Source organism: Trichomycterus rosablanca, chromosome 13, assembly GCF_030014385.1.
Source record: "Trichomycterus rosablanca isolate fTriRos1 chromosome 13, fTriRos1.hap1, whole genome shotgun sequence".
In the NCBI taxonomy this organism is placed as follows: Eukaryota; Metazoa; Chordata; class Actinopteri; order Siluriformes; family Trichomycteridae; genus Trichomycterus; species Trichomycterus rosablanca.
Genome location: NC_086000.1, coordinates 32,619,481 through 32,645,446, shown reverse-complemented (window position 1 = coordinate 32,645,446; position 25,966 = coordinate 32,619,481). Strand labels below are relative to the sequence as shown.

At 39.5% G+C, this 25,966-nt stretch overlaps 1 protein-coding gene across 3 annotated transcripts in view; it reads left to right on the top strand.

Annotated features, from left to right (window-relative positions):
* The window catches only part of tdp1 (tyrosyl-DNA phosphodiesterase 1), a 58,561-nt gene that overhangs the window by 9,853 nt on the left and 22,742 nt on the right, over positions 1-25,966 (top strand). For all 3 annotated transcript variants that reach the window (XM_063007024.1, XM_063007025.1, XM_063007026.1), the window contains 8 exons: positions 1,339-1,431; positions 6,522-6,692; positions 6,775-6,853; positions 8,592-8,777; positions 10,926-10,974; positions 11,359-11,425; positions 12,839-12,946; positions 20,360-20,462. In XM_063007024.1, the coding sequence (XP_062863094.1) occupies positions 1,339-1,431; positions 6,522-6,692; positions 6,775-6,853; positions 8,592-8,777; positions 10,926-10,974; positions 11,359-11,425; positions 12,839-12,946; positions 20,360-20,462 (856 nt within the window). The remainder of the gene's footprint in view (positions 1-1,338; positions 1,432-6,521; positions 6,693-6,774; positions 6,854-8,591; positions 8,778-10,925; positions 10,975-11,358; positions 11,426-12,838; positions 12,947-20,359; positions 20,463-25,966) is intronic.

Genomic DNA, 25,966 nt, shown 5'->3' with positions numbered 1-25,966 from the left:
CTGCAGAAAATTGTACAGTAAGGGATCATTGTCTGTCACCAAGGGGCTTCATTGTTTTGAATAGAGTTATTAAGTAAAGACTTTTTGCAATGGTTGGATCTTCAGGAAAGTTAATGTAGACGCATTAGGATGACTCAAAATTGTCTAGTGTAATAGTGGATTTTAACTTATTAATTATTTCTTATTAAATTGGCATGAAAAGAAATAGTTGTGTAAATGTGGTAATTATTATTGTTATGTTCTAGCATTATTATTTAATTTGTAAGATAATTTTTTACAAATTATCTGCTTATAAGCTATAAAGGCATTTTTATTGTGTGTATTGTGTGTTATGTGATTAACACATTGTGCGCCTGGGTGACTCGGAGGTCTAATGCTCTATCCCATTACTGCTGAGGGGCGGCATGGTGGCTAAGTGGGTAGCACTGTCGCCTCACAGCAAGAAGGTCCTGGGTTCGATCCCCAGGTGGGGCGGAATTGGAGATACTGAATTGTCCATGACTGTGTTTGATGTAACCTTATGAACTGATGAATCTTGTGTAATGAGTAACTACCATTCCTGTCATGAATGTAACCAAAGTGTAAAACATGATGTTAAAATTTCAATAAACAAACAAACTACTGCTGAGATCTCTCGAATTCTAATCTTAGCTTTGCGGTCATCCAGTCAGGCACCTATATAGACAAAAATGTGTCTGAGGGAGGGAGTGGTCAACAGATGGCTGCTGCAATTGAGCCTGTAATGGCTGGTCGAGGTGCCTGCACCAGAGATTGAATATTTATACATAAAATTGCTGTCTATGCAACCAAGTCTCTGGCTGGTGAAAAGAAGTGGTAGGCGACTGCACCTGCCCAAGGAAGCATGTGATAGTCTGCAGCTCTCCTGAATCAGTGTTGGGCTCTGCCACAGCAGAGAAATTTACAATTGGGGAACTGGATACGGTTGTATTGGGAAGAAAAGGAAAAATGCAAACATGGAATACATTTAAAAAAGACCTCATTTTTTTTTTAGATGAAATTAAAATAATACAGTTGTAAGGTTTTAAAGGTTTTCCACCCCCACTAGGTTCTACATACATACACTTACACACACCCACATACACCCAACCTTTCACCCACCACTGTCTGCCTTGTTCTGCCCATCTTTAGCCTTTATGACTTGTTAGTATTGTAGCTTCTGTGTAAAAGTGTCAGATAAAAAGAAGCTCCTGATATTAATCATCTGTATTTCGGTTCAGCAATATAAGACATTTAATAATGTAAGAAATTAGATGATTGTTGAGGTACAAATATTTTCTCCAGACAACGTCAGTTCTGAAGAATGTTTTTCATTTTCAGGAAGATGATGCTGCTCTGGTATGAGGAGGGCTTCAGAGTCATCATTCTGACATCCAACATGATCCAGGCTGACTGGTACCAGAAGACACAGGGGTATGAGTGCCTTATATACATACTTAAGAGATTTCCATTACTGAGTGATGAAACAATTCAATTAAAAGCTCAGTGTGATCTCTTTGACTATTCTTCCTACTCTGATTATTAAAAAAGCCTTTTTTTATATATCTAATGGTTTCATGTTTAAAGCTATAAATATTTTTGGCCAGTTTCCATGACAACACGATGAGCAAATGCCTTCAGGAAATTGAAATGAAGCTGATTTATTCTAAAAAGGTTTTAATAGAGTTAAACTTGAGCTTTGTTAGTCTGCATAAATCAGTCACACTTTTACAAATGTTGGTAGTTTTAAGTCAGTAGTGGGAATTAATGAACCGGGAACTACATTTCTTCATTTTTGTTTATGTTCATTTACATTTTACATGATTGAAAGCAGCCTGACTTTTAAAGTAACCTTATAAAGTCAATGGGTTAAAACATGAAATATCTCATATGTGCTTTTGTTATTTAAAAAAGGGTGGCACGGTGGCTAGTACTGTCACCTCACATCAAGAAGGTCCTGGGTTTGATCGGTCTGGGTCCTTTCTGTGCAGAGTTTGCATGTTCTCCCCATGTCTGCGTGGGTTTTTTCCGGGAGCTCCAGTTTCCTCCCACAGTACAAAGACGTGCAAGTGAGGTGAATTGGAGATACAAAATTGTTCATGACTGTGTTTCACATTAAACTTGTGAACTGATTAATCTTGTGTAACCAGTAACTACCTGCTGTCATGAAAGTAATCAAAGAGTGTAAAAGACGACGTTAAAATTCTACCTCTTTGTTTCTACACTCACTGTCCATTTTATCAGCTCCACTTACCATATAGAAGTACTTTGTAGTTCTACAATTACTGACTGTAGTCCATCTGTTTCTCTCATACTATTTTAAGACTGCTTTCACCCTGTTCTTCAATGGTCAGGACCCCCACAGGACCACCACAGAGCAGGTATTATTTGGGTGGTGGATCATTCTCAGCACTGCAGTGACACTGACATGGTGGTGGCATGTTAGTGTGTGTTGTGCTGGTATGAGTGGATCAGACACAGCAGCGCTGCTGGAGTTTTTAAATACCATGTCCACTCACTGTCCACTCTATTAAGACACTCCTACCTAGTTGGTCCACCTTGTAGATGTGAAGTCAGAGACGAATGCTCATCTATTGCTGCTGCTTGAGTTGGTCATCTTCTAGACCTTCATCAGTGGTCACAGGATGCTGCCTACGGGGCGCTCTAGGCTGGATATGTTTTTGGTTGGTGGACTATTCTCAGTCCAGCAGGGGCAAAGAGGTGTTTAAAAACTCCATCAGCATTGCTGTGTCTGATCCACTCATACCAGCACAACACTCACTAACACACCACCACCATGTCAGTGTCACTGCAGTGCTGAGAATGATCCACCACCTAAATAATACCTGCTCTGTGGTGGTCCTGTGGGGGTCCTGACCATTGAAGAACAGGGTGAAAGCAGGCTAAAAAAAAAGGTATGAAGAGAAATAGATGGACTACAGTCAGTAATTGTAGAACTACAAAGTGCTTTTGTATGGTAAGTGGAGCTGATAAAATCTACAGTGAGTGTAAAATCAAGGATGTGTTTCTACACTCACATAATGTTATGGCTGATCAGTCTATATAAGGATTGTAAAAACACTCATGGCTTTACTCTATAGAAGGCTGTATACTGTAGATTTGACCTTGTAGCAGAGTGAGGGAGCAGAAGATGGCTAGCATCTGTGTCTTTTTTTCTTATGTCAAAATAGTATTACGTAACTGGGAAAAGTAATAAAGAATTGTATATAATATACAATATAAAGCCTAAAGAAAAGAACTGTTAAAGTAAAAGAAATTGTAAGTCAGTGTAAGAGAGTTTATAGGATTGATTCTGACTGTTCTGACTCCCATCCTCCATCCTCTTAAAGTCCTCACATCTCTCAAGTGCTGAGAAAAAGCTGCCTGCTTGTCCGCCACATTTTCCTTTCAGATATTTTGCACAAAGACGTACAAGGACCCTCACTGACGTCCTGCTGTTCCCCCATCAGGTTGCCTCTAATCCCATGTGTCCTCTGATTATTTCAGCCTCATATTTAGCTCATTGATATTCATGTAGCCATCGGCTTGTTTTTCAGGTTTGCCAAGAGAAGACTTTTTGACTTTTTCTTATTTTTTTAATCATGCTAATCACAGTTCATATTTATTTGAGCTGAAAACAAGTGATTTTTTATGAAATGTTTATTTAAATTAGATTTAAATATCTCTATACTTTAATATCTGTGATATTATGTGTATTGTGTGTAATACTATGTGGACTATTATGTGTATTACTGTGTGTATCACCAAAGCAAATTCCTTGTATGTGTAACATACCTGGCAAAATAAAGTGATTCTGATTAAAAGGATATTTGAATAGGACATGAAGGCAGTGATAAAAAACTATATGATCTAAATAGTATCTGCTGATTATTGAGTTATATTGGTGTTTCAGCCACACCCATAAAGAGGTGTTTCAGGTAAATGTTACAGTTTCCATAAAGATATGTATGGTTTGATGAGTTTGGTGTGGAGAAACTTAGGAAGCCTGCGCAATGACCTGACCTCAACCCCCCTGATCACTACTGGAAGACAAACTTTAGAATTATCTGGAAAGCTTTCCCAGAACAGTAGAGACTTATAGCCATTAACAGTGTTCAAACACCACAGTTTTGGAATTGGGTGCCCAATCGGCTCATGATAGGATGTCCACATATTTTGGCCATGTAGCATATTCAACATATTTTGGCCATGTAGCATATTCAAAGGAGGGTTTAAGGCAGCATCATCTCGTAACTGATATTTTTTTGGACTTGACGACAGCCTTATCTCATCATTGTAAATTCCAGACAGGAACACCCAGGTAGCGCAGCAGGATATTCCACTAGCACACCAACGCTAGCGTGTGTTTTTACCGCTGCACCACCTGAGTGGCTTAAAAGCATATTTTAAAATGACATGAAGGCACCACTAGTGATGATAAACTATAGTCTAAATATTGAGTCTTCTGCTAAATATTGACTTTAGGTGTTTCAGCCACACTTGTTACGAGGTGTTTAATATCAATTATATAAAATAAATTATATGCTTGTAACTTTGTGACAACAGTTTAGGGAAGGCCTTTTATGTTTCAGCATGACTGGCCTCCCATGCACAAAACCGTTTCTATAAAGATATGTATGGTTTGATGAGTTTGGAAGCCTGCACAATGACCTAACCTCAACATCACTGATCACTACTGGGATGAATTGGACTTAAAATATACAAATTCCCAGAGACACACTTCAAAATTATCTGGAAAGCTTTTCCAGAATAGTAGAGACTTTTCTAGCCTGACTCTCCATGCTCGAGACTGGCCTCATGCGTGAAACAATCAAAGTGTGGTTGAATAAGAAGGGGTCAGTGAACTGTGCATGCATCTGAGGGAGTGTGTGTCAGGCAAAATATACCTTTCTCAGGCACAATCGGGGTCACTAGCAGCAGAAGACTGATTGGCAACTCTACATTTGGAGAAAAAGTAAATAAAATCATTTTTAAAATAATCATTTTCCAGACAGGACTTTAATACAGAAGCATTGTGTAGTTATTACATTAGACAGAAATAAAATGCCAAACAGGACTTAAAGGCAGCATTGTTTCTCACTTTCTAGACAGAGCTCAGCAGCAGCATTTATTCTAAGTTCAGAAAAATAAACAAAAATCAATTGCAATTATTTGTATGACTATCTGGGGCTAAATGTCATTATTGTGATGTATTGGCTAACACTGTCTTTATACCAACAAAGATTTGATGTATCAAAATGTGATCCGGCATCCTTATCCAAAATTACTCTGGCCAAGCTTCATACTTTATACTTGGTGTAATGCTGGTTAAGTCTACTGAGAACTGCTTTCATGCTAAAAAAGCACAGCAACACAGTTTCTAAAGACCTGGGCTTGGTCTTTACCTCAGGTCACTGTCTGTGGAAAGTTTGAAATGTTCTCCTAGTGTCTACCTGTTAAATGAACATCATTTATGACACTTTCTCACTCTTTCCTAGAAGAAAACCATGAAAGATTATTGTAAAAAAAAGCATCAGTTACATTTAGGGATGTAACGATGCACCACAAGACAGTTAAAAATCGGTGCACATGTGCCACGATTCGAATCGGTTATTCATTTGTTTGTTCATTAGGATTTTAACGTCATGTTTTACACTTTTGGTTACATTCATGACAGGAACGGTAGTTACTCATTACACAAGATTCATCAGTTCACAAGGTTATATCAAACACAGTCATGGACAATTTTGTATCTCCAATAAAAGTCATAATTTGTCTTCAATTTCATTTTGTTTAAAAAAAAACGTATCACATCATGGGTATCGTTACATCCCTAGTTGCAGTACCAGGATTTTCTTATTTGACTTGCTTAGTCAGTCACTAATGCACTTTTTGGAGGAATTTTTGGTGGGCTAGAAATTTACCAGTGTTCCAGTTTTTCTTAATTTAATGACAGTGGCTCTAATTGTCGTTCACCTCAGCCCTGCACAGAGCCCCTCTGAACACCGTTGGAATGAACTGGAACATCATTTGATGCTTTCCTGACCATCATTAGTGCAGAGCCATACATGCTCATTTGACTGAGTGGGCACAGATTTTGCAGGGATAAAGACTTTAAAGAATTTTGAGAAGCCCTCTAAGAAGATTGGCTGTTGTTATAGCTAAAATAATCACACAGAGATGACTCTTTTAGTGCCATTTGTTTTTGAAAAGGTATGGCCAACAAGCTCATGGTCAGGTGTCTAAATACTTTTGGCCATACGGCTCTGATGCTGCACAGCATGAAATGTTTGTGTGTGTGCGTGAAAGAGAGATTGAGATGAAAGTATCCTTTGATGATGAACTTTTGATCTCTTAATAATTTACAGTCTTACAGGCTGTAAAAACACAGAACTGTCGATTCCAGCACGCGTGAGAATATGAATCATCAGTCTCGCTGTATTAAACTCTTACTGATTTTTAAATTTGTCTTTATGTACGTTTAAGTAAAAATGTTGTATGTTTTCTGTTTGTGTATTCCACAGACTATGGATGAGTCCTTTGTACCCTCAGTTACCTGAGGGAAGCCCTGATACTGCAGGCGAGTCCCCCACCCATTTCAAACGAGATCTGTTGGAGTATCTGAATTTGTATCGTGCTCCTGAGCTAGCTGAATGGATTCAGCGCATCAAAGGATACGACCTGTCAGAAACCAGGTCAGAAATTTCACTTCCGTTGAACCAGTATAGAAACCCCCTGAGCAATGTGTTTTAAACATCTGCTCTTTTTATTTTACAGGGTGCACCTTATTGGTTCAACTCCTGGAAGATTCCAAGGACCTCAAATGGAGAAGTGGGGTCACTTAAAGTTAAGGAAGGTTAGAGAACGTGTTATGATGGCAGTAATCACATGTAGCGGTTCAGAATTTCTGAGCAAGGTGCCCAGGTGGTGCAGCAGGATATTCAGCTAGCTGGTACAATTGGCAGTGCCTGCAGAAGAGACAAAATTAAACAACGAGTCTGGTGGCCAAGACTGGACCAAGTTGGTGGGGTCTTCAAACACTGTGCATAGACTCTGGTTAGCAGACAAAGGCGCCTGTGCGGATCCACCAGAATGGGTGAAAAAGAAGGGCTTGAGGGACTGCACACGCCTCAAAGGGGGCAATGGAGCAGGCAAATATACTCTCCTCGAACGTAATCCCAGCAGCGGAAGACTAATTGGCTACTCTAAATCGGGAGAAAACAGCAGTCTTACAAGCAGCAATGTCCCTGCCTGTGAAGCCATTTTTATGCAAAGCAATGATGACAGCATGTTTCCTTGGGGGTAACAATGGTTAACAGAAGAAGGCAAAGATTTCAAGTGCACCCCCCTTTTAAACCAGTTAGCAGGTTATTTTGTGGCAGGGCTGAATGACTTTGCAATTAATTGCAATTCATCTGATCACTCTTCATAACAATCTACAGTTAATAAAAATAGCCACCATAAAAACTAAAGCAGCAAACTTTGTAAAAAACAAAATTTTTGTCCGACAAAGTACAGTGGTACCTTGAAACCAGACGTCAATTGGTTCTGGAAGTGGCGTCGAGTTTAAAAAGCATTGAGCTCCAAGGTATTTTGTCCCATAAGGATGTTTGGAAAACCTGTTAATATGTTCCATGGTCCCGTGGAACTGCATGTATTTTAGACTTACGTAAAATAATAGGGGTGTTTTTGACACTTATACACTGAAAATAACACAAATATAATATAAAAACACTGAAATACAATTGAAAACCATAAAAAAATATACAATAAAACCTGCAGTTTATCTTTACTTCTTTATTGTTTCCTTATGCTTCTTAATCGTGGAGATGCTTGATTTTGGAATACCGTTTTCCCTAGCGAGTTCAGTAAGGACACATTCACATGAGAAGTGGCAAAACTGCTTTTGTGCTGCTGTGCTATTATATCCTATGGAGTGTACCAGTCCACAAAGCTTAACGTGACATTGTTCTAAAACAATGAGCAAGGAATTTCATTAGTACAGAAAACTTATGAGCAGTAATAATTAAGAGGTCTTGTGTTCCTATGTCAGTCTTTTAATGCATTAAACCACGTTAAGCTTTTTTAACAATTAGCGTTTTAGACTCTCGTAAAAGCTGATTCTTACAATTTTTCAGAACCCCGAGCTATAACACAAGTTTGAAAGTGAAAAATCCATCGAAACACAGATACATGTGGAGCTTTCAGAGTGAATTTGACTGTTATTCCACACAAATGCAGAATCGTCTCATATTCACACTTGACGTTTTACTGCACCGCTCAAGCCAAGAGCTGAGCAAAGCGATGATCACACAAGGTATCACTGTATTATAAATAATGTCATTCAAATTGTGGCACTGAATCGTAATTTCTCACTGGTAAAAATGATTTACTTTGTGCTGATGTAAATATGGCAAGTTTGACTGTAGTTATTAGACAGAGTTGAAGAAAATTACAGCAGAAAAGTCTAGAAAGCTCTGTACAGATCTCAAACAGCAGGTTAAAGACAGGTCATAGTCCAATGTTAGATTTTCTCATATTTTTTGAAAATCACAATACACATGTTGTTGTTTCCCCTGCCTTGCTTTCCACAGTTGCTGAGAGAACACACATGTCCAGTTCAGAATGCAGAACGGTGGCCAGTGATTGGACAGTTTTCAAGTATCGGCTCGATGGGGCTTGACAAGACCAAATGGCTGGCGTCAGAGTTCCAGCGTACTCTGATGACGTTGGGGAAGACCACGAACTCATTACCCAGTCCAGAGACACCACTTCTCCTGGTAAGTATTTTAAAAGGTCCGATTAATGGTCCTTTTTCTGTTTCTGCTGTTGACCCGTGTCTTGAGAGATGTTAGGATGAACAGAACATTTCCCCTTCAACCCCGTCGGCTCATTAGGATAAATGAGTAATTAGTTTTCCCTGTTGATGTAATTAGAGCAGAATCAGGTGGAACTGAATGTTTACCCCCACTGAGCGGTGGAATGATTCTGTGTAGTTTACAGCAAAGTGATTTTCATTCCATTTTCCCTCCTGCGACAAACTAGATTTCTTCTGAATGCCGTCACTGGAGTTCCTTCTGTGCTTGTGTAAATTAGCTTAAATTATGAGGTGGCACAGTGCTGTTTAACAGGAGACCAAATTCTTGGCAGGTTTTCACCTCTTGTGGCCTTTATAGACAGAAAGCACAGCAGCCTTTCACCTTTTGTAATTTGTGGGTTGCAGACTGTGTTAAGTGACAGCTGTTTTCCGAAACCCACTTGACTATATTTCACAGTAGCATGGCGTTTTTTTTTAATGCCATCATGTCTTAGGGCTTGCCACACATTTAAAGGTGGTTTCCAGCCTTGACCTACACTTCGGATTCTTTGAGTCTTTTCACAATATTAGGTACAGTATATTGTGAAAGACCTAAATTATTTGCAGTTAATGTTAATTGTCAACTGATTTACAGTTCACCCTTATAGTTTGGTACAAGAAATGACCCATCTGTGCTTAAAAAGATGGAACCTTTTTTCATACCTGATCATGATTCCCTCACCTGTTACCAATTACCTGCTTATTGTGGAATGTTTCAAATGGTATAACTTGAATATCCTATAAACGTTTATACACCGATCAGCCATAACATTAAAACCACCTCCTGGTTTCAATTACTGACTGTAATTGAAACTGTTTCTCTACATACTTTTGCCTTCTTTCACCCTGTTCTTCAATGGTCAGGACCCCCACAGGACCACTACAGAGCAGGTATTATTTAGGTGGTGGATGATTCTCAGCACTGCAGTGACACTGACATGGTGGTGGTGTGTTAGTGTGTGTTGTGCTGGTATGAGTGGATCAGACACAGCAGCACTGCTGGAGTTTGTAAATACTGTGTCCACTCACTGTCCACTCTGTTAGACACTCCTACCTAGTTGGTTTACCTTGTAGATGTAAAGACGATCGCTCATCTATTGCTGCTGTTTGAGTTGGTCATCTTCTAGACCTTCATCAGTGGTCACAAGATGCTGCCCACAGGGCGCTGTTGATTGGATGTTTTTTGTTGGTGGACTATTTTCAGTCCAGCAGGGACAGTGAGGTGTTTAAAAACTCCATCAGCATTGATGTGTCTTATCCACCCATACCAGCACAACACACACTAACACACCACCACCATGTCAGTGTCACTGCAGTGCTGAGAATGATCCACCACCTAAATAATACCTGCTCTGTGGGGGTCCTGTTGGGGTCCTGACCATTGAAGAACAGCATGAAAGGGGGCTAACAAAGCATGTAGAAAAGTAATTGTAGAAAGTGCTCCTATATGGTAAGTACTCTTACAGAGTGGTGAGAAATGACCCATCTGTGCTTAAAAAGACAGAACCTTTTTCATACCTGATCATGATTCCCTCACCTGTTACCAATTACCTGCTTATTGTGGAATGTTTCAAATGGTGTAACTTGAACTTTCTCCTCAACCTTCCAATTTCCATACCTGTTAATCCTTAACGACTTTAACACTGGGCATTTACTAAGTGTCTCAGACCACATTTTACATTTACTTTTACCGCATCTTGCAGACGCTTTTGTCCAAAGCAACTTACAGTATACAGTTTAAGCAATTTAGAGTTAAGGGCCTTGCCCAAGGGCCTAACAGTGGCAACCTGGCAGTGGTGGGGTTTGAACCAGCAACCTTCGGCTTACTTGTCCAATACCTTAACCGTCAGGCTACAACTGACCACCATGAACAGTGCACTGTTTAACAGATTAGAATTAGTGGGTTCTTTAAATGTGACAAAAAATATTTAAATTATTGTATTATACTAGATTAAAAAATTAATACATACTTTTAATCTGCCTAATACTTTTAAACTAATTAATTTCTTACACTTAAGTCATTTATAACCATGCTTGCATTAATAGCAATACTTTTACCCTCCTCTTTTAGGTTTATCCATCAGTAGACAACGTGAGAACCAGTTTAGAAGGCTACCCAGGTATCAATTTTTTTTTTATCCATAAAAGATTTTAATCCTTAAATCATTTAGTGAATAAAGTAATTGACACAGTCCAGATAGTGATCTTTCAAACATTAAATTTAGCACATTTTATTAAATAAATGCCCTAAAAAGTGATGTATGCTTTTATTTCTTTAGTTATCAACCCTCCCTCATTTTACTTCCAGTAGTTTCTCAAAAAAATCTAAATTCACTATTAAAATCACTTTTACTTAAAGCCTTGTCATGCCTTATTTTGGTATGTGACGAGTGTAGAAATTCTTGAAAAAGAAACTTTTAAACACAAACTAATATTAGGGATGAAAGAAGTGTTGATGTCTGAAGAAGTGTTAGATGACTAAATCTTATGATTTCTTTCTGCAGCTGGAGGTTCGTTGCCCTACAGTATACAGACGTCGCAGAAGCAGATCTGGCTTCATTCTTATTTCCAGTGAGTTCTCCACATTCACACCTCTGTCTGCATTTTTTCCAGATAATGAGGAGCCATTATTTAGCAAAAAGTTGAGGGCTTGTGTTATTAGTTCTGTGCAGATTTCTCAGAAGTACCCTTAACTTTGATCTCTACAGCTTCTAAGAGCCCCACGAAAGAGCCATCCACAGTCATCAGTGTCTTTTGGGGAAACTCAAAAGGCATTTATTCCTCTTCACTCTCTCCCTCAGTATAAATAATAGCTGTGAATTGCTTTGGTACGGTTGGCCTGATTTTGCCTGAAGAATTAGAAATGCCACTTTAGGGATCAGATTTTGTTAAACTGTCTTTTCTGAGCTTCATGCTTCAGTTGGCCATGTGCAGCTGCCTGTCACTGATGTTGAACAGGGTGCAGAGATGAAATTGATATTTCAATATGCTGTTCCTGGTACATTTCTGGATTCATCTCTTGGCTGTATCATTGTTGTCATGCCAGATGCCATTCCTGACATAACCTGTACTGTACACATATATGTATACCTGTACTATTATGTGTATTGTTTGTACTACTATGTGGACTATTGTGTGTATTATTGTGTGTATCACCAAAGCAAATTCCTCGTATGTGTAGCATACCTGGCGAAATAAAGTGATTCTGATTCTGATTCTGATTCTGAAACTAAAAAGGTATCCAGCAGCTAATGACAGCAGCAGTTTTTCTCTTTTTTGCGTACATGGTTTGAGTATAAGTTACAAGCCCCAGAAAATTATCCAGTAACCTTGCGACAACTCATTCTCACCTAAGGTCAGTGTTTAAAAATTTAAATGTCAGTGCTGGTACAATGTACAAATGTTCACAAAAATGATAGAGACTAGACACAAAGAAGATTTATGGGAGGACAGAAATGTGGAAACCATTGGTTACCAAGAAAAACATTATTGCTTGTCTGACAACTGACAACGCACCAAGATGATCCCCACCCTTCTTGGGATAATGTTCTATTGTTAGATGAATTCAAATGTAAACTTTTTAGGCTTACATTGGTTTCGTTTAAGCCGTCTTAAAGCATATACAAAATTTCAAATGAAGAACATCAGGACAGCTGTTATTGAGCGTGTAGTAGCAGTCAGTGCTTTTAGCGCTTTGATGGTTAAGCGATAAAACGAGGTTCAAATATCAGCTATGCTATCGGCCAGTCGGCTGTATGCAGACCAGAATTATCCACTTTGGCAACCTTTAAAATGGGAGCAGCCGAAAGAAGAAAAAAAAGTTGCATTTATTGCAGCTATTGTTTAACAAGCGTGATAAGGGTGTTGAGTTAATGAGTGTATTGTGTGTTGTTTTGACTGGACTCCTAAAAAGGGTTTTCTTTACATTTAATTCTGATGTATTTAAGACTAAATGTTTTCTCTGTGTCCTGCTACCGAGATCAGCTGCTGGAAAGCTGAGACTTCAGGCAGAAACAACGCCATGCCCCACATCAAGACCTACATGAGGGTCTCACCAGACTTCTCTCAGCTTGCCTGGTTTCTCGTTACAAGGTTAGACAGCAACGTATACACTTCTGTAAACAGTTTTTATATACCTAATCCACTATAAATCAGGGAAATAGATAAATATATATACTGTATATACAGTATGTGCTACTGTGAGAACCCCGCAAACAACAATACTTTTACATTTCCAAAACGATACACTATGGGTATTATAGAGATGGGCTTTCTGGTTCATGGTCACGCATAACCCAAGTCAGCATTAAATCAGAGACTGAAAGAGGGAGTAGACATTTGTAGTGTTAATGCATCTGCTTTTACATATGCAAAAGATGCAACACAGGATTACTGGACTGACTGAACTAATTAGTTGGCCAAAAATTTATGAATTGCATGATTAAGTGGGTGTCAAAAACATGCTCTGGAGCCAACGTTCTATCCTTGTCTCTGGTTATTGTCTGAGGTGTTTTGTATGTTCTACACATGTCTACATGGATTCCTCAGGGTACTTAAGTTTACTCCCACCTCCTAAAAATACTGAACAGACATGAAGAATGTAGAACATACAAAACATCTCACAGACAATGACCAGAATCAAAGATTGAACTCAGGTTCCCAGGACCATTGTTGCTGTATGCTATCCACTCTTTATCCAATGTCTCTGTCAAGCATTCGTGTTTTACATTTAAATTTCCTTAATCTATTTGTACCTTATCTGAAAAAGCTGAGACATGTTCTGAGCAGTTGTAGCTGGGAAAAGGTCACTGTATGTTCAATCATACATTATTAATCAGATTATCAGTCCCAATAGATTTATTGATAATGCAGGTGGACAAGTGGGTCAAAACTTCTTCTTTTGGCTGTTCCTGTTAGGGGTCATCACAGCAAAGCAGCAGATAATTCCTCACAAATCTCTTGAGCATCCTCCTCTGTCACCCCAACCACCTGCATGTCCTTCCTCATCACATCTGTCTTACTCTCGCCTCCACCTTCTTACCCTTCGGCCTCCCTCTCGATGTAGAACATTCTCTCTCCTCCTACTTCTCCTTGTCCTTCTAGGCCCAGCTGTAGCATAGTTTCCACCAGTACCCTGCTGACCAATAATAATAAGACGTTGTTAACACGTTGTTAACTCTAGGCCTCGACTGATCCCGTATGTAAATTTGACTTTTGATCCACTTACTTGATTTGTCACAGTTTTTATGCTGGATGCCCTTTCTGACATACAACAAGTGGGCCAAAACTATAAGAGCATCCTCCTCTGTCACCCCAACCACCTGCATGTCCCTTCTCATCACATCTGTCTTACTCTCGCCTCCACCTTCTTACCCTTCTGCCTCTCTCTTCCTCCCTCTCCTCCTTCTTGTCCTCCTACTTCTCCTTGTCCTTCTTGTTCCCACCAGTACTCTGCTGACCAATAGTACTGTAGGCAGGCGTTGTTAACCCAGGTGTTAACCCTGTGTTATCACAGGTTATGGTTCCTGTAGAATTTTCTGTTAAAGCAGAATGTGGTCCATTAATCCCCTCTTGCCTTGATATCCTCTTGATTTTGATTTGAAATTGTGGTCAGCTTGACCTGCTTAACATTTTTTACATCACAGAGCATGGTAGGGTGTTAGCAGCATCTTGTACCTCTGCACTCATTCTATTTCTTTTTTAATTTCTCCAGTCTTATTGGCATAGAAGGAAACTTTTTCTTTTACCAACGTGTCTGTATTTGTAGTGTGTTAATACAGGGACTCCTTGAGGGCTGAATCCACCTGTCCATATTTACTAAAAATATACCAGGTTTATTTGTTTATAGTGCGATTAAAGATGAGCTAATATCTTTTTTCCATTACCTAGCAGCAGCGTAATAACTGCTTTGTTTATAGTGCAGTTTTGAAGCTCAGGTGATTATAGTTATTGAGGATTTATTGTGTTATGTTAGCATCATGGACTCTGGACCAGGAAAGGAATGGTTTCCATGCTAACTTGCTTTTACAGTTGTCTATGCAATATAGCACACTGACCCATAATCAGAAGAACAGTGTCTGTATGAACATGAAGGCATCAGTGCTGCCCAGCTTCTACCAAAAAAGACCAGACTTGGTTCTGGCTACTGTCATAATTATTTAGATCAAGTGTGAAAAAGAACATAGTCCACTACCTAGAACAATTTAGCAGTTTTACTTGTGTTTTATTATTTGTATTTTTTTAGAATAAACATGTTACATCCAGGTATAAAGACTGTAACTCTCAGCTCAAATAACATAGATTGATCTTCGGACAGTTCTTTTCATTTTACTGTTATGCCTACTCGAGAACAGTCACAAGCATGGTAGCACACCAGAGCTGACAATTCAAACTCATCGGTTTGAAACTCAGCTTTGCCATCCAGATGGGCTGGGCGGATATATGAACAACGATTGGTTTGTTGTTCAGGGTGGGAAAAGCCGGATAGGGACTCATCATGGCTGATGCAATTACGACATCTGTTGGCTGATTGATGGCACCTGCACAGAGACATGTAAAGAGTGCGTTGATCAGGGTGTGGCTCTCTGCACACAAAGCTGATCCGCAGATGAACTCGCCTAGTGCGGGTAAAAAGATGCAGTCGGCTGCTGCACACGAGTTGGAGGGGGTTGAGTGTTAGCTTCGTTCTCCTCAATCAGAGTGGGGATCGGCATCAGTGGAGAAGAAGTATAATGCAATTGGATGCTCTAAAAGTCGGGAAAAATAGGAAGAAAATGCATAAAACAAAAAATATATTTAAAAAAATATATCGAACACCTGGGCTAGACAACTCTTCTAGGTGTTTTTATATATCTGTCTCACCTGATTCAACATCCCAGGACTATGATATTCAAAGCAAAACGACGTCATTTCTTGGTGCCTCCAACTCAAGATAGTCAGTTCTCTGTCTCCAATAATAAATAAACAAGAACACTAAACTGAAATATTGATTTATAGCAGAATTATTAAGCAGTCTGAAGTGCCATTTTGACTCCTGCATGGAAACAACCTTCATGACTGTGTATACAAATAAAATCATTGTAAGAATTTTCAGTGTTCACTGTGATCCAGGTTTTTAGAAGAGAGCATCTCATCCATGTCTTGCTCAAAAAAGACTCCTTTACACTGGATACTCTTGAGTATAATAATAATAGCATTTCAGAGTCTTGGGGCTGTGGTGCTAAAGGATCTGGCTCCAACCGTGCAGAATTTGATGATAGGTGTGGTAATAGAGCCAGTATATGAAAGAAAATCTAAGTGTATTGGTCTGTGTACAGGGAAGAAGGATTTCAAAGCTGTAAGGTGCATTAAGTCCCTTAAGTGCCTTGTATACAAGAGTGAGAATTTTAAACTGAATAAGGGTGGAGGCAGGGAGCCTGTGCAGCTGTTAAGGTACTTTGGGAGATGTGTGAATATTTTGTAGTTTGTGCAAGCAGTGTAGTAGCACATTTTGAGGATACTGGAGTTTTTTTTTTAAGGATTAAGAAGAAAAACCTGAAAAAATTGCAATAATCAAGACGAGATGTAATGAATGCATGGATCAGTACTGGTAGAGGATGAATCCGTGCAATATTGTGAAGGTGGAAAAAGGCAGATTTGGTTACAGAATTAATGTGTGACTGGAAGGAAAGTGTGGAGTCAAGGGTAACTGTGATTCAGAACAGTGTGGGAGTTCATTTAATGTCATTTATATTAAGACTAAAATGATTCACTTTGGGGAGGGCAGTTCTAGATACAACCAGCATGAGTTCTGTCTTGTCATTGTTTAACTTGCCAAAAATTAAATGCCATCCACTGTTTCATTTTTTTTTTTACTGTTATAGCAGCAAGGCTCCATTGGGTTGGGTACTGAAAGATATTTGAGACTTAAATTTGAGATAAAAATAATACTTTACTATTTTGACCATTTGGCAAATGATGTGACCAAGGAGAAGCATGTATGTTGTAAATAAAAGAGAACCCAGAACTAAATCTTGTGGCACTCCATGAAAAAATAGTAGTACTGGATTTAAATTTGCCAAGAGAAATGAAGTGCTGCCTTTTACTAAGAGATGATTTAAACCATGCCAGTAAATCCCAAGCAGTCCAGCAGTTTTAGAGTTGCATGGTAATCCGATCTCAAGCAAAGGAAGATAAAAAATGAAGTGCGAGGTAAATGGTAATGCCTTCTTTCTAGAAAGGATTTTAACTCATCGTCACCAAAGATATCTCTTAAATGATGAATACCTGTCAATTTCCATTGAGAACAGACAAAGGTCAGCAAGTTATAGCTACAAAAAAGTGTGGAACCTCATTTATTTTAATGCCTTCATGTCATCTTCAGATGTCTTAGCGATCCCTTGGTTGTTAATAGGTAAAGCAGAATTATTGGAACGAAATATAACTTACAATATCTGTTAGGGACCTCACAAAAAATCCAATGCAGAAATTGTATGGGCTTACCAGGGATTCATCCACTTTACGCCATGAGTTTTGATTGTTGGGGTTCAGCCAGCTTAAGAGTAAAAAGTAAAGAACTGGGCAGTTTGGACAGTTTGATACAACCGGCATATACTACAGGGAAAACCGTTAGTTGGGTTCAACTGAAACGAGACCTGATTTATTTTCAATTTATTTTGTAAAACCCTTAGTCAGTTGTAGCAAGGGTGGTACAGAGATAATAGGGTTATTTGAGAATAACAGAATACCATCCACATATAAAGATATGTGATGCTGGGACTTTTAATTGTTATAGGTATACTAGGGGATAGCTGGTGTATAGCCTGGGCAAGAGGTTCTAAGGAGAGAGTAAACAATAGAGGTGATAGGGGACATCCCTTGTGGGTGCCGCATTCCAGTAGAAACTGTCAACTCGACCACTATGGGATTTGCGTATAGCACTCTTTTACAAATTTGTGAAACCAGGGCTTCATGGCATTTAAAGACTAAATGGCCCACTGGGATTTACTTACATTTTTAGAATAAATGATGTGCAGTAACCGTCTAATGCTGTCGGCAGCTAAGCGAGATTTTATGAATCCACTTTTTCTGTGAATGAGTTCTTGTGGAGTATCTCCATCTGTAGTTCCAACACTTTGCATAGTTAAATCTACATGTTAATTAGGGATACAGCTCGATCATTTATAAGCAATAGCGATATAATGGCAGTGTTAGCATCCTTGTGAAATGCTCCCTTCTTTATTAAATTGTCATGTCTATCAGAAAGGAGCCATGTTCCGACCAGAGGCTCAAGTAGAATTTTACTAGTATGCCGTCCCAACCCGGACATTTGCTTTTATTCAATTTTTTAAGAGCATCACATAACGGAAGGTCTTTGTTCTAGATAAACATGGTAATTTGGGAAAGTATAATTGATTTGTAGATGGTCCATATGTAGTCTTTCTTTTAGGGATTTATTGCCTGTGATATTTGAGTGTTTCTTAATGTTGCAAAGTGTTTTGCTAACAGCAACTAGCTCTGCTTTCATTGATTTAGTAGTTATATCTTACTTTCTAAAATAAATTATGTCTTTTCTCTTATGCCTAGTTCACACTACACGATTTTTGCTCGCCGACTGCTAGATTTGCCGACTCGGGAGCAACTCTGCATTCCCTCTGCGATCGAAACTCGGCTCTCAATCACTATGTGTATATTACTCAACTGTTCAATCCGAGCGGCTCACCGAGCACTCGCCGGCCACTCAGCGACCGAAGAGAGATATCTAGCTTGTCAAATATCTGGATCTGAGTTGCCCGACTGACAGTGAGTGCTGTGTCGAACAGCCAATGAGAACGCAAGATACGGTGTGAGGGGAAACGCAGGGGAGGTGTGTTAAAAGTTGGGACAGGGGCATAATATAGTTTATATCAGAATACATCAGCACACACACAAGTTTTATACAGTATTTCTGACCTTATCGTTCTCTACAAAACATAACACCCACGCTACGCTGCATTGCAAAAATATATTTATTAACCTCCAACTGGCTGTAGAACAATCCATGCTGTTCACGTAGCCAAATCCACACAGATTCATTTATTTTTTCTTCTTGATTTTACGCTGCACATCAGCGCACAAACTTTGATCACTCGCTACTTGTTGACGTCACTTCTCGCGTTTGTTTTTGTGACAAAACGTAGTTTGGGAGACCTGCGATTCCAGTTGGTGATAGATGGTGTAGTGTGAAACCCCCTATTGCTGATCAGTTGTGTAGTGTGAAATTAACACCGACTTGAAAGACTCCCGATTACAAGAGATCCTGTTGTGTAGTGTAAACTGTACAGCGACCTGACGACCTGGAAAGTCGTGTAGTGTGAGCTTAGCATAAGGAGCAAATTAAGTTCATGCTTAATTTGATTTGTCTTTGACATAGAATCTTCAGAATAGAATAGTAGATTAGAGTTTTCTAGTATTATTAGCTTTGATTCCAATTCCAATACCTTCTGACGGTGTGAATTCTCTAGTATAGTTGCATATGCGAGCTTTAATTACTTCCCATAGAGACCTTATGTCTTCAGCTGATTTCTGGATAGAGCGGATAGATGTGTTAACCAAACCTTGAAGCAGAGTGAGCAAAGTGAATAGACAATCAATTTTCAAAAAGGTTTTATGTCTTGCTGAGAAAAAGATGTACTTTGTAATGGTTGAATTGAAATGATGCCAGCAGACTATCAAAGACTCAGAGTGTTAATACATTATTCGAGTTTCCTAGAAGAGTTTCCTAGAACGCGGAGTGCTCACTCTATCTCTATCTTCCGGCTTGCCAGCCTTGGTAACCACACGGGGAACTTGTCTTCTGATGCCCCTTTCACCCCTAAGAACTCTCATACCTCCTTTGCTCATGTCCAAACTATCTCAATCTCCAAAACATCCTACCAGCACTGTCCATCTAAAAAACTGTTTCCTAATCCTGTTCACTGCTAATAAGAATTTTAGGATCACCTCTGCCGCCTCCAGCTCCCTCTCCTGTCTTGTAGTCAGTTCCAACTCCTTCAAGCCATACAACACAGCAGGCCTCCCTCTTACTCTGACAGACACGCTTTTATCACAAATTGTGCTGGAAAGTAGGGTGGATTTGGCTCGTGTCTGCAGGTCAGCTCAAAAAGTTCCTTATTCTCTTTCAAAAAGATTAAAGCCTTGTGAGTCATGAGAGGCCTTGAGCTGCAGCCTGACATGTTTACTCCTACATCTCAATTCAATACCCAGGCTCCCCAAGCCCTGGGAGGCTTCCATCCATGTTTTCTCTGTCATATTTGAAGCTTTACCATGTTTGTTTTCCTATTGATTGTACTGGAGAATGAAAGGAGATGCAGATGAATACAGGCAATTTTGTTTGCAGGAATGTGAAAGATGAACATGTTGTACTTGACTTTTGAAACTGAATAAATTGGATGGATAGCAAATATCAATGTATGTCATGCTCCTCATGATCTGTTTTATTTAAACCTGAAAAAAAGATTTTATTTTTCCTGTTTCTTTAATCCACAGTGCCAATTTGTCAAAAGCTGCCTGGGGTGCTTTGGAGAAAAACAATACTCAGATGATGGTTCGTTCCTATGAGTTGGGAGTTCTTTACCTGCCTACAGCTTTTGTAAGTATTAAACTTTATGAGTGCATACACCGATCAGGCATAACATTAAAACCACCTCCTTGTTTCTACACTCACTGTCCATTTTATCAGCCCCACTTACCATATAGAAACACTTTGTAGTTTTACAATTACTGACTGTAGTCCATCTGTTTCTCTACATACTTTTTTAGCCTGCTTTCACCCTGTTCTTCAATGGTCAGGACCCCCACAGAACAGGTATTATTTAGGTGGTGGATCATTCTAAACACTGCAGTGATCATGACATGGTGGTGGTGTGTTAGTGTGTGTTGTGCTGGTATGAGTGGATCAGACACAGCAGCACTGCTGGAGTTTTTAAATACCGTGTCCACTCACTGTCCAATCTATTAGACACTCCTACCTGGTTGGTAAACCTTGTAGATGTAAAGTCAGAGACGATCGCTCATCTATTGCTGCTGTTTGAGTCGGTCATTTTCTAGACCTTCATCAGTGGTCACAGGACGCTGCCCACGGGGCGCTGTTGGCTGGATATTTGTCAGTGTCACTGCAGTGCCAAGAATGATCCACCACCTAAATAATACCTGCTCTGTAGTGGTCCTGACCACAGATGACAGATGAACTACCGTCAGTAATTGTAGAACTACAAAGTGCTTCTATATGGTAAGTGGAGCTGATAAAATGGACAATGTGTGTAGAAAATAGGAGGTGGTTTTAATGTTATGGCTGATTGGTGTATATATACAGTACTTTAGGAATCAGATTTTCCAAAACATCTCGTCTGAGTCAGGTCAGGCAGCAGGTATTTTAGTCAAAGGCCACAATACTGAGGCTGTAAGGAGATGAGGCTTTCTGCAAGACCATGATCCAAGAAATGTATTTGTTATTTTAAGGACAATTAGCTCACACAGCAGTTCATCTCAGTACTTTTAACAATGCTTTTTAAACGTCGCACTCAGTGGAACTGACTAGCCTGTAATGTTAGGCTATCGACCAGAGCTAGAACATTTGTGATGCAGTAAAAACACATCAGAGTGCCATCAGAAGTTTATCAAAACTGGCTTACAGTTAAAATCAAATACCATGCAAGCAGTTGCAGATTAGGGGTCTGACAGTGGTTACTTGCCGATAGCAGGGATTGAACCAGCATTTTTCTAAATCTCCTGGGTCTTATAATTTTTGATATGTTTAACTTCAGGTGGTCTTTTTTTTTGTTGAGTTTAACAAGGACACAGTTTGAAATCATGAACCCAGCAGGACTTAAATCTTTAAACCTTTAATCTTCTAATCCAAAGTCAGACTTTTATCCATTAGGCCACAAGGGCTAATCACTGAAGTAATAGTTATAAAAAATCAAGTGGAAAGAACAAAGGTCGTGTACTTCCTACATGGCACATTATGTACTTATTGGCACATAATCAGCTTAAATAAACGAGTTTTACTGACGATAAGTAACACTGTTGCTGTGGTGACTCCTACTGTGGATTGAGGCGCTGGTACAGAAGGTAGGAAATACATGTATACTTGAGCAATAGAACACGAGAGGGAGTGGGTTATCGCGAATAACATCACGGCTGTGTAGGGAACATACAGGGGTTGGACAAAATAACTGAAACACCTGGTTTTAGACCACAATAATTTATTAGTATGGTGTAGGGCCTCCTTTTGCGGCCAATACAGCGTCAATTCGTCTTGGAAATGACATATACAAGTCCTGCACAGTGGTCAGAGGGATTTTAAGCGATTCTTCTTGCAGGATAGTGGCCAGGTCACTACGTGATGCTGGTGGAGGAAAACGTTTCCTGACTCGCTTCTCCAAAACACCCCAAAGTGGCTCAATAATATTTAGATCTGGTGACTGTGCAGGCCATGGGAGATGTTCAACTTCACTTTCATGTTCATCAAACCAATCTTTCACCAGTCTTGCTGTGTGTATTGGTGCATTGTCATCCTGATACACGGAACCGCCTTCAGGATACAATGTTTGAACCACTGGATGCACATGGTCCTCCAGAATGGTTCGGTAGTCCTTGGCAGTGACGCGCCCATCTAGCACAAGTATTGGGCCAAGGGAATGCCATGAAATGGCAGCCCAAACCATCACTGACCCACCCCCATGCTTCACTCTGGGCATGCAACAGTCTGGGTGGTACGCTTCTTTGGGGCTTCTCCACACCGTAACTCTCCCGGATGTGGGGAAAACAGTAAAGGTGGACTCATCAGAGAACAATACATGTTTCACATTGTCCACAGCCCAAGATTTGCGCTCCTTGCACCATTGAAACCGACGTTTGGCATTGGTACGAGTGACCAAAGGTTTGGCTATAGCAGCCCGGCCGTGTATATCGACCCTGTGGAGCTCCCGACGGACAGTTCTGGTGGAAACAGGAGAGTTGAGGTGCACATTTAATTCTGCCGTGATTTGGGCAGCCGTGGTTTTATGTTTTTTGGATACAATCCGGGTTAGCACCCGAACATCCCTTTCAGACAGCTTCCTCTTGCGTCCACAGTTAATCCTGTTGGATGTGGTTTGTCCTTCTTGGTGGTATGCTGACATTATCCTGGATACCGTGGCTCTTGATACATCACAAAGACTTGCTGTCTTGGTCACAGATGCGCCAGCAAGACGTGCACCAACAATTTGTCCTCTTTTGAACTCTGGTATGTCACCCATAATGTTGTGTGCATTGCAATATTTTGAGCAAAACTGTGCTCTTACCCTACTAATTGAACCTTCACACTCTGCTCTTACTGGTGCAATGTGCAATTAATGAAGATTGGCCACCAGACTGGTCCAATTTAGCCATGAAACCTCCCACACTAAAATGACAGGTGTTTCAGTTATTTTGTCCAACCCCTGTAAATCCGCGATCTGATACACAATCTAGTGCACTATGTAGGGAACATAAATCCGCGATCTGATACACAATCTAGCACACTATGTAGGGAACATAAATCCGCGATCTGATACACAATCTAGTGCACTATGTAGGGAACATAAATCCGTGATCTGATACACAATCTAGCACACTATGTAGGGAACATAAATCCGCGATCTGATACACAATCTAGTGCACTATGTAGGGAACATTAATGTGTTTGTAACGTGAACAGTTAGCTTAATAGCCCAGTTAGCAGCTCCTAAGAGTTCTGTTATCATCCATATACTTTGGTGTGTGCGAGAGGTTTTTTATTTCCTTTTTTCCCTTCGGAGGTTCTTGCCTTTTTCTTCTTGTTGTTCTTACCTCCCTAAAATGAGTTTTTGCAACTTGGGATGTCTGCTTTGTAGTGTTAAACTTTATATTCGTTGTGGAACTACTTTTTGGCGGAAGGTATTGTCAATATTAAAGCATATTTATTATTAAATTCAGGGCTTCTTTGATTTATTTTCTTTCTTTATTTTGTAAAAACTGTTGTATAAAAGCAATAGAACACTTGAGGTTGTGTGTTATCGCGAATAACATCACGGCTGTGATGATCTACGAATCACAGCCGTGATGTTATTCGCGATAACACACTCCTTCTCGTGTTCTATTGCTTAAATACACACCGATCAGCCATAACATTAAAACCACCTCCTTGTTTCTACACTCACTGTCCATTTTATCAGCTCCAGTTACCATATAGACAGTTACTACTATTACTGACTGTAGTCCATCTGTTTCTCTACATGCTTTGTTAGCCCCCTTTCATGCTGTTCTTCAATGGTCAGGACTCACACAGGACCATTACAGAGCAGGTACTATTTAGGTGGTGGATCATTTTCAGCACTGCAGTGACACTGACATGGTGGTGGTGTGTTAGTGTGTGTTGTGCTGGTATGAGTGGATCAGACACAGCAGTGCTGCTGGCGTTTTTAAACACCTCACTGTCACTGCTGGACTGCAGTCCACCAACCAAAAATATCCAGCCAACAGCACCCCATGGGCAGCGTCACTGCAGTGTAGAGAATCATCCACCACCTAAATAATACCTGCTCTGTAGTGGTCCTGTGGGGGTCCTGACCATTGACAAACATGGTAAAAGCAGGTTAAAAAAGTATGTAGAGAAACAGATGGACTGTAGTCAGTAATTGTAGAACTACAAAGTGCTTCTATATGGTAAGTGGAGCCGATAAAATGGACAGTGAGTGTAGAAACAAGGAGGTGGTTTTAAAATATGTATATATATATATATATATATATATATATATATATATATATATATATATATATACATGCACCAGTTTTCACAGTTATCATTTTAATCATTTAATCATGCAGCTTACCATAGTAACAAAACAGCCACAGACTGCTGGTGGATTTGGTTTTAGCTGATAATTTCAAAGTGCAGTTAATTCTTAGACTCTTTCAACCTTTTAATTAAAGCCAATTACAGCCTTTAAAGCAGAGGAAGACTGTAAAAAAACAAGTGCTTCTAGCTCACAGTTTTCAGTCTGAAACGTCATTTTAATGCATTTTAGAAGAACGGGAGCGCTGTGCATTCTCAGTGCATTCTCAAGCAAGTTTGAATCTCAGCTGTGCTATCAATCCGACCAGGCATCTAACAGGGTACAGTTGGCTGAGGGATTGTTTTGATTTAGTACTGTGATTAAACTTGTGACCCGATCTGCCTGCATTAATACTCACCTGCCAGTCAGTAAGAACCCAGTGTTCCAGTGACCGTGGTACGAATACCTTTAAGTCAATGTTGAAAAGATAATACATTGCATTCAGCTCTACATTATTTTCTTGGTGCAGTCTGAACATTTTCACTGTGTAATCTGTCCTTGTGGATGACTTGAAAAGTTGCTATGCAACAGTGTAGCTCAGTTGACTAGCTGTGGTGAGAAGGAGAGATCGTGGGTTCGAAGGAGGGCAGATATTGTTTGTGCTGTTACACTGAATAAGGATTTTTGGGAAGATGTTGCTGATTTTATAATGACATTATTGATTCTTCCCAAAAGGCAGAAGTAAACATCATCAGCATGTATTAGTCATCTGCATTATTTGCAGTTTAAAGCATTGTTGTAGGTTATTTACTAAAGAATATGACATTAACAAAATGATGTGGACACAAACATCCCATTCATACATATTTATTATACTATTTGCTGTTCGGACATCCTCTACTCTTCTAAAAAGGCTTTTCACTAGATTTTGCAACAGGACACAAAGGGATACAGATCTTTAGTGAGGTCAGAGCTGTTTTTGCCCTGTTTCTCTTTGTCTCTGCTGCTACTTATATGTAAAACCATTAAAAAACCATGTTTAGCGACAATGACTGACACTTATTTAATTAAAAGTGTTGCTGTTTTGACATTTTAAATTTCATTCAACGTTTTATACAGAACTGCTTCACATCAGACACACGGCTTAGTTTTCAGGCATATCACAAAATCATGTTTTTACCCCAATGTTAAACTGGTTGTATAATGTTCTTACTATAAAATCATGTCATTTGCTTCTCGCCAAATATAATATTTATTTAATTATTTATTAGAATTTTTAGGTCATGATTTACACTTTGGTTACATTTATGATAGGGCA